Source organism: Sprattus sprattus (assembly GCF_963457725.1).
Source record: "Sprattus sprattus genome assembly, chromosome: 6".
NCBI classification, from domain to species: Eukaryota; Metazoa; Chordata; class Actinopteri; order Clupeiformes; family Clupeidae; genus Sprattus; species Sprattus sprattus.
The window spans coordinates 14853854-14863853 of record NC_137925.1 but is presented as its reverse complement, the minus strand read 5'-3'; the positions used below and the strand labels follow the sequence as shown (position 1 = coordinate 14863853).

Sequence of the window (10000 nt, the reverse complement as noted above, 5' to 3'; positions counted from 1 at the left end):
CATGCGAAAACGATATTTTTACCGTCTTCAACAATTTGAGCCAGCTTTTATGGCACTATGGGTTAAAAGCATGACATACTTAATTCCTAAGCAACTCACACACTAATAAACAAAACTAACTGGCATTACCCAGCTTATAGCAAGCTAATAAAATGGCATAGTAATATACATCTAGCCTTTGCAAATTTAAATTGAAATGGGTGTTTGAGGAATGAATATGAGATGATGTCATAAAGCATCCAAGCATCCAAGCATCCACACACACACACACACACACACACACACACACACACACACACACACACACACACACACACACTTTTTCTACACACACACAGTTTGTCCCTTGTTGTGCTGGCTCATCACACACATTGCTACCACAAGAGCCTTCTGAGACCTACACTTATAACACAGACAGGACACACACACACCTGCACAGAAAAATACATTTTGTGCAGTGTTGTAAGAGAACTGAGGTCTCTGCTGAGAAGCAGAAGAAGACATAAATAAAAAACATTGCTTTCTCTCAGTGTTTCTCTCTTAGAGTGATTTAGAAGTGAAGTTGTCCTCCCTCTCACACACAACTCCATCTTGCCTCCCACAGCCCTCTTGCCTTGTTAGTCTGTCTATCTGTCTGTCTGTCTGTCTGTCTGTCTGTCTGTCTGTCTGTCTGTCTGTCTGTCTGTCTGTCTGTCTGTCTGTCTGTCTGTCTGTCTGTCTGCCTACCTGTCTGCGGGTCTGCGTGTCTGCCCGTCTGTTTGTCTGTCTATCTTTTGATCTGTCTGCCCACCTGTCTATCTGTCATTCTGTCTGTTTGTCTGTCGCTTCTATCTTTATGTTTTTGTAATTGCTGTGTTATGTCATATCTCTGTGACTGGGGTTGGAGGGTATGTCTGGGTAAGTCTCCTGGCCATTGAATGAGTGCAAGCATCTAGACTGGGTGTTGTTGTGATGGTGAGACTGCCTTGCCAACCCCTGGGCACTGCCACGCTCTCCTTCTGTCTGCGCCAGCCAGGGAGGAAGACCTGAGGACACATGTGAGGGTTGGGGGTGAGTGTGTGTGCGTGGGTGTGTTTGTGTGTGTGTTTAGGCGGGGGTATCGGGGTAGGCATCAGAGGCATTGTGGCGACAGGAAGGTGGCGGGTGCAACACCATCTGCGCAGCGGGGAGACCATCCATCTCCATATCCCCGGAACTTGTGTTATGGGGTCAGCTGGGGAATTGTAATTAAAATCCTTTTGCTGATGAGTCTCAATTATAAAGTAATAGATGAAATGATTCAGTGTGAGTAGGGAGTGAAGGAGAAGAGACAGAGAGAGGGTGAAAGAGAGAGAGAACGAAGGAAGAAGAGACAGAGAGAGGGTGAAAGAGAGAGAGAACGAAGGAAAAAGAGAGAGGAGAACAAGACAGTTAGGAAGAGAGAGGAGGGAGAAAGAGAGAGTGAGTTAGAGGGATAGACAGAGGGATAGCGAGTGAGTGAGAGAGAGAGAGAGAGAGAGAGTGAGAAAGAAAGATAGAGGGTGGGAGAGAGAAGGAAAAAGAGAGCGAGAAGAGGGTGAGCCATCTTGTGACTGGAGAAGATGTTTGATTGCACAGGGAGGATATGAAGGTGTTTACAGGATCCAATCTGGGGCAAATTCAGGAACCCCATATGGCAAGCAGACTCTAACCCGGCCCAGATAAGGCCCAGTTCTGGTCCTCAGCCTGGTACTCTGTGCTCTGGGACCTTTGTGGCACTGGGATTGACCTGCGGCCAACGAATCCCACTCTCCAGGGCTGTGTGTGTGTGTCTGTGTGTGTGTGTCTGTGTGTGTATGTGTGCGTGTGTGTGTGTGTGTGTGTGTGTGTGTGTGTGTGTGTGTGTGTATGTGGGTGTGTGTGTGTGTGTGTGTGTGTGTGTGTGTGTGTGTGTGTGTGTGTGAGTGGGTGTGTGTACGTGTGTGTGCGTATTGTGTGTGTGTGTGTGTGTGTGTGTGTGTGTGTGTGTTGTGTGTTTGTGTATGTGTTGTGTGCCTGAGCTGCTCACTGCGTTGTTTAGATTTAATGACTGTGCTGTTGAATAAATGAGGAGGGCACAGGCTCCAGAGTGGATGGCAGGAGCAGGGCACCGCCGGGTAGCACCACACACACACACACAAACACACACACACTCTCATCTCATATGATCTGTCTCTTTGATTAAAACTCACCGCAAACCGGAAAAGTCTTTTGTTTTCCATCATCTGGTCCCTATCCAGTTTCTTTAGGGTGTGTGTGTGAGAGAGTGAGAAAGAGAGAGAGAGAGAGTGTGTGTTTGTGTGTGAGAGCAAGAGAGAGAATGTGTGTGTGTGAGAGAAAGAGAATGTGTGTGAGAGAGAGAAAGAAAGATAGAGAGAGAGAGAAAAGGACAGAGAGTGTGTTTGTGAGAGCTGACTGATGAAAATGTAATCCACTTTTTGCCACTTTCACCATGTGAACAAATAGGTGAAGAACTTGTTCCAACTCATAAAAAATTATTATCTTAACCTCTACGATTAAAACACACTTTTAACTACTGTTGTTTGACTTTTCTAAGGTTTTCAAGTTTAGACTTCTTGTAAAATTAGGATCTTATCCACCTTATTGAAAAAATAAGTTGCAGCACCTGGTATTATCAGGTGCTCCCCCATCCAAGTACTAACCAGGCCTAACCCTGCTTAGCTTCTGAGGTCAGACAAGATCGGGCATCCTCAGACATGATGGGACTTAAAGGCACAGTCCATGATTGGGTTGCGTTATGAGATCAACACTTATTAGTACAAATTGTCCTTATTGTCCTTTTATAATTCTGGTGGTGAATCTTCAGTGATTCAGTACAAAACACATCGATTAAGCTTCTTGTTTCTAGCCAGCTGTGAGAAGAATCTGTTAAGAAGTGACCAATCATCCTGTCTCAGGCTCTGATTGGTTAGTGGTGAGTGATCAATCCTCTTGTCTCAGTTTGTGATTGGTTTGATACTGACCAACCCTGTATCTTCTCTAGACCCTGAAAGACCCGACTCTGGCAGCCAGGAAGGATTTCCAGAGGGAGGCAGAGCTTCTTACTAACCTCCAGCATGAGCACATTGTGAAGTTTTTCGGCGTGTGTGTGGACGGGGACCCTCTTATCATGGTGTTCGAGTACATGAAGCACGGAGACCTCAACAAGTTCCTCAGGTGTGTATGTGTGTGTGTGTGTGCGTGTGTATATTCGTGTGTATGTACATACATGTATTTTTATGTGCATGCAGTTGGAAACGTTCAATGCATGCCTGTCCTTAATGAACTGAATGCATAGATACATAAAGCCCACACAGGGTACATAAAGCCCAGACAGCTGAAGCCAGCCACAACTGTGTGTGTGTGTGTGTGTGTGTGTGTGTGTGTGTGTGTGTGTGTGTGTGTGTGTGTGTGTGTGTGTGTTGGCTGTGGTACATGGTGCATGGAGACCTCAACAGGTTTCTCAGGTAGCAGTGGGGGCATCGCTGGGGGAGCGATCGATGGGGCTTCTGCCATAAAAATCGACCGGATCTCTGGCCCAGTGTTCACATTTTCACTACTGTAGCTCTGATAGAGACAGAAAGGGGTGGCAAGGGAAAGAGAGGTAGAGAGAGAGAGAGAGGGAGGGAGAGAGAGAGAGAGAGGGGGGAGAGAGAGGGAGAGAGAGAGAGAGAAAGACGGGCACAGTGGGAGAGGAGTGAGGTAGAGATAGACAGAGTGTGAGACAGAGGAAGAGAAAATAAGAAAGCGGAAGGCAAAGGTGTTTGAAGAAAGAGGGCTGTGGAGAGAAAGAGGAACCGAGAAAGAGAGGGAGAGAGAGAGAGGGAGAGGGATGGAGGGGGGAAGAATGAGCCAGAGAGACAGATGGATGGGCAGAGATATGGGGGGAAAAAAGAGGGTATGAAAAGAGAGACAGGAATAGAGAAAGAGAATAGAGAGGGATGAATAGAGAATAGAGAGAGATGAATGCAGGGATGGAAAGAGAAATGAGGAGTGAAAAACAGAGGGGTATGGATAAAGACAGGGAGAAATATGGAGAGAGTGGGAGCAAGAAAGGGGTATTAGGAGAGGAGTGAGGGAGATAGAAGGGGGAAAAAGAGGGTTTGGGAATGGCGTGCGTGAGAGAGAGAAAGAGAGAAAAAAGAGAGAGAGAGTAATGAGGGCTGAGAGAGATGAAGAGAAAAAGAGAGGGACTGGTGCTACCGCTGTGGTCTGTTTTGACTGAAGTGTGGTGTTTGGTCAGAGGATTACTGCATCTCCTTCTCCTGAAGAGCCTGGAGAGACAACGAGGGAAAAGGAAGAGTGGGAAGAGAGAGAGAGGGAGAGAGAGAGGGGGGGGGGGGGGGAGAAAAAAGCTTCTGCTTGAGTAGACTCTGTTTTGACTGAAGTCTGTTGTTTGGTCTGAGAGGTTATTCCACCTCATTCCTGTAAAGAGGCTCAGGGCACAGAGAGAGAGAAGGAGAGAGAGAGAGAGAGCGAGAGAGAGAGAGACTGATCTCTGCGGGGTACACAACGGCTCCTCCCGACAGCCTCTCCTCCCGTCTCCAACGCAACGCTGCAGAAAGAGGGAGAGGGAGACAAACAGACAGAGAGAGAGAGACAGACAGACAGACAGACAGAGAGAAAGAGAAAGAGAAAGAGAAAGAGAAAGAGAAAGAGAAAGAGAAAGAGAAAGAGAGGTGGTCAGTTATCAATAATCCCCCCCCCCCTTGCCACAAATGCATTCTACAGAAAGAGAGGATGAGAGCGAAAGAGGAGTGCTCAGATATCAAAGGGCAACCTGTCATTTGTACACTGTGTGCTGCCTGTGTCTTAGACGCATGGTAATTAACGGTTGATTGTCTGTGGCACGTTGTGTCGGGTTGCCAGATACAGCAAGACTTTGCCTGATTGAGTGTTGAATGTTAGGCCTCCCTGTTGATTTTTCCGCTGATTTCTGTCGATGAATCATTCGGAATTCAAGTGATGTAATTCTTTCAGAAAACCCTGCAATCAGACCCCAGTTGATGGCTTCAAAGAATTTCTTCGAGCTTTGGTCACAGATTTCCGTTAATCGGCAAGCATATGACGTGCGATTTGAATGAAACACATCTGCGAGGAGAGATCACTTAGAAACAACAAGATGGTGTGCACTTTTCATGCAAATAGGCTTCTAGTTTCTCTCCCATGATCCCTCTCTGCCCTCACCTCTCTCTCTCTCTCTCTCTCTGTCTCTCTCTCTCTCTCTCTCTCTCTCTCTCTCTCTCTCTCTCTCTCTCTCTCTCTCTCTCTCTCTCTCTCTCTCTCTATCTCTCCCACCCTCATCTTGTTTGATTGTTATTGCTCCAGTGCTGTGAGGAGACGTGGCCTTTTTGCTCCATATTAATGTTGCAGGCAGTAAACTCAAGCACATCCAAACAGCCATCTTATGCAAACTCAGATGCAATCAGGGGCAACAAATTCATTCCTCTCAAACACAGAGGGCAGCATGGTACTCCCCCCCACCTCATTTCTTGCTGTAGAAAAGCACTCTGTGAGAGTTATATATGGCCACATACAAACCTGGCAAAACTGACAAGCTTTTAAAGTGTAATCCTGAAACACACGCTCTCCAAGTGTAATATGAAATAGATGGAAATGAAAAGGGTTTCAACTCAAATAAACTTTCTGAACATTGTGTTATTTTCTTAGCTAGAAAACATTATTTTTCTATGAGTTATTATTACACTTTATTTATTTTTTTAACTAAAATAGCAATTCACTGACACTGACAAGACAAGAATATGAATAAAATGTATCTAAACAGGGTTGGAATAAACCCTATTTGGCTTAATTTTTTCACTGTAAAAAAAATCTCGACTGTGTAGCTGACTCATGTGTCTGGTCTGGCCTGCAGAGCTCACGGTCCTGATGCGATGATCCTGGTTGACGGGCAGCCCATGCAGAGCAACGGGGATCTGGGGCTGTCCCAGATGCTCCATGTCGCCTCCCAGATCTCCGCAGGGATGGTCTACCTTGCTACCCAGCACTTCGTGCACCGTGACCTGGCCACACGCAACTGCCTGGTGGGCAACGGCCTGCTGGTCAAGATCGGAGACTTCGGCATGTCCAGGGACATCTACAGCAGCGACTACTACAGGGTAGGTAACCTGGACAAGAAGACCTCACGACAGAGTCTAGACATATCCACTACAGGGTTAGAGTGCTTGGCAGGAAGTCTTTCAAGAGAGGAAGAGGACTCTGCCAGACGAATGACCTAAACAGTCAGTGACAACATCAGTCAAGACTAGAAAGGTTAGAGAGAGATGTCTACTAGAAGAGATGATGACCTCAGGCTTAGATGCTACAATATGAATAAATACCACTGGAAAAGAGAGACCTAGAGGAAATATTAGTCTACTACAGAGAAAGAGACACCCACAGAACCGATGTATTTACATCTACAGGGACAGTTACTCCAGGGTAAGGATACAACCCTACACTAAGTTAGTCCCAGTGTTCTTCAGAATCAGCTGTGTCATGACAGTGTAAATGTCTGTGGTGGTAAATGCTCATATTTTTGTTCAGATTTCATGCACTGCAGTTCATACAACAGCGCTTAAAAATAGACTCAGTACACTCAGAATCCCCACCCCCAAAATATCCAAGGGAAAACCCTACAAATCAGGAAGTGTTGCTATGGTTGCACGGTGTCAGCTCATCCCTGCACTAGGTGAGAAACCACACTCAGCAGTTTACATAGTAGAGTGACATGATAGCAAAGGTGCTTTCAAATGAGCAAACATAGGCAAATGTTTGCGAACATTTTCAAACAGTTTTTCATTTGCCGCAAACGTTTGCAAACACACTCAAACTGTATGAGGAGGTAGTTCTTAGCAAACATACATGACACTGGACCAATGGTTATGCTTTAATTCAAACAGCTTGGAATGTTTACACAAAAACGTTTAAATTTAAAAGTTCAAAGAAAACTTGGTCACCTGGAAGGTACGCCTCTGTTTCACCATGATAGCAGTTCCCACTTTAAATAGACTGGCCCTATCTGCCACTTCCTTCTTATTTCAAACTGCCTAAGGCGCTGTGTGCTTAATTAATTAATTACTACAGCGCCCCTCTTGTATAAGTCAGTGTTGATACAAGATGTACTTTCGTTTAGGGTCGTGGGAAGTGTTTAGGTTCGCTTTACTAGTGCGTAACAGTATGAGAGGTTTTTTGTGTTAAGACCGATTATTGTTCAACCTGTGCACTGTGTACATAATAGCCATGGGTCACTTCAAATGAAGCATGTCCATGAACCCTTTGCTCAATTGGTGACATGAGCCTGGAGAAGTCAAGACTGGTTGGCTGAAATGAAAATATTCTATCTGAATTCAACATGTCAAGATAAGGCATGAACAGGACTAAAAGCTTAGATATGTAAAGCACTAATTGCTTCTTACTTACTGATAGGGGATCTAAAGCATTGATTATTGCAGGCTAAGACATGAGTCCCGCCCCCAATGAGTCCCACACTTAAACGATATCTATATATCTATATTGCTATAATTACACACTTATACTACGTACTGCAACAAGTTAAGATATCTACACTGAATAGCTTTGAGAAAGGCATCTTTTTAACAGACTTACATGATCGGAGATCTTTAATGAATTCAGTAGCTCAGGGTTAGACTTTTAAGCAGCGATTACATTGTTAAACGTATATCAGCCATATTAATGCCGCAGAACTTTACAACTTCTGTAAGACCAGCAATGAAGGGTAAGGTATCCCTGCTACTGACTCTGTCTGAAGACAACTAATCCATTAATTTATCCATTCATACCCACTAGCCAGTGCTACAGGGAAACATGTACTATAGCACTGCTAATGCTGGATGTTATACGCTGCCTAGATGGTAAATGCTGAAGATGCTAAGATTGAGGTTAGCTTCAGGGTGTGTTGTGTGTTTTGTGTTCTGTACCTGGAGAGGATGCAATAATAGTATAAAAATGGAAGAGTAAAAAGAGCTTGAAAGGTGGTAGTGAAAATAAGGACTCTTATAAGGAATAAGGAGTTATAGCGTACTGTGGGAAAGAGCATAAAGTATTTAGAGAGTGTTGTCAGTTTGTTACAACCTGGTTCAAAAACTCTCTTCCTGGCAGCCTTGGAGCTGTGGTAGAGATAAAATAGATCTGAAATGGCTGGGTCTTACTGGAGGTGGCCAGCCTGTAAAATCAAGACACTCGAGGGGCCATAAACAGGTCTCCAGCATCTTCCCCTTGTAAAGTCTTGTGATGATTGTTAAATGGCTTTGTCGTGTAAAATTATATGTATTTGAAGGGTGTCAACACATAATTCACATGGAAAGATATTATCTATACTCAAACTGGTAAAGGATTGTAATGTTTAATCTTTATAGCCTGAACGCCCCAAAACAGAACACAATAGAAAGGGGCACAATATTATATATCTCACTGGATCAACAGTTTGCCTTTTGGGCAGACAAAAACAGACAGAGCTGTGCTGGTGTGAATAGTAATCCTATCATGTGTGCATGAATTATTTATAACTCTGAATGATTCACATAAGTAAAGCCCCGCTTCTATAGCCAGCCTGCTGCTGAAGTGTTACATGTTTACAGACACGGACATCAGTAATGCAGAACACAAAGATCATCCCAAACTTTCCCAGAGGCGTACATATCAGTTGCAGTTTTTCCAAATATTTGGTGTCACTTGTAACATCAACATTTCAGTCAGGCATCAGATGTGTGCTTTTATGTGCATGCCCACACCGTACTCTATCATGCTGTTTTTCCTTCAACTGTAAAATGGATGAAATACACATTGTTATCGTCTTGGTGATAGAACCACGAGTAGAGAAAAAGCAGGAGGAAGAAGGAGTGTGTGTGTGTGTGTGTGAGCGAGAGAGTGATAGAAAGAGATGAATGAGAAGTGTATGTGTGTGTGTGAGCGAGAGAGTGATAGAGAAAGATGAATGAGGAGTGTGTGTGTGTGTGTGTGTGTGTGTGTGTGTGTGTGTGTGTTTGCGTGTGTGTGTCTGTGTATTTTTATTGAAAGTTTTCACTCCAGATGGCAGTGGTGCTACTCCAGGCTTGGTCCTGTCGGGTCCGATAGCATCAATGACTGCGGTGCATTCAGGGCTATTGACAGAGCTGAGAGATTAGGAGATCATAACTGCATTGGACACATTCTGCCTGCTGAGTGATTCTAAATGGAAGACGGTGCCAAGTATCCTACACACTTCTCATCACACTCAGGAGTCAGTGCCATTCCATTCTATTCCATTCTATTCCATTCTATTCCATTCAATCAATTCTATTCCATTATATTCTATCCTCTCCTAACGATGTTTACTCTCCTCTGCAGACGCCAAGTAAACACTATCCCTTCCTCTCTCTCTCTCTCTCTCTCTCTCTCTCTCTCTCTCTCTCTGTCTCTCACACATACACACACTTTCTCCGTTTATCACTTTCTCTTGTTCTCTTTCGTCCTCTTTCACTCGTATCATTTTGCTGTTTATCTCTCTCTCCTTCACTATCACTGTTTGTCACTCTCTCTCTCTCTCTTTTACTTTATCACTAGTTATCCCTCACTCTCTCTTTCACTATCACTGTTCATCTCTCCCTTTTGCTTCATGTCTCTGTTTCACAATCTCTTTCTCTTTTTTGTGTGTCCCACAGTCCCTCTTGCTCATTTCCTATCACTCCCTTCTACAATCACTTTCTCTATCTCTTTCTCTCTCTCTCTCTCTCCCTGTCTTTCTCTCTCTTTCTGTCATTTTCTCTTGCACTCTCTGTATCTCATCAACTCCCAGAGGGACAGGGATAGAGGAGATGTCCGTCCAGCTGTCATCAGAAAACAAACAAACCAAAAGCGGACTTGGCCTACCCCACCCCCCCCACCCACCCTCCTCCCTCCCTATCTCCCTCCAACACAATGCTCTGTTGGCTTTCATCACTTTCACATCTGTAAACAACTCTGATCGCCACGTTTGCCGCAAGCAAAGCCAGGTTCGTGGTGG

General features: G+C 44.6%; 1 protein-coding gene across 1 annotated transcript in view; it reads left to right on the top strand.

The window, feature by feature from the left end:
* ntrk3b (neurotrophic tyrosine kinase, receptor, type 3b) overlaps nt 1–10000 on the top strand; it is a gene marked incomplete at both ends in the record, with an annotated part of 130047 nt that overhangs the window by 114437 nt on the left and 5610 nt on the right. The window contains 2 exons of the mRNA XM_080841294.1: nt 3002–3174; nt 5873–6116. Coding sequence (XP_080697420.1) covers nt 3002–3174; nt 5873–6116 — 417 coding nt within the window. The remainder of the gene's footprint in view (nt 1–3001; nt 3175–5872; nt 6117–10000) is intronic.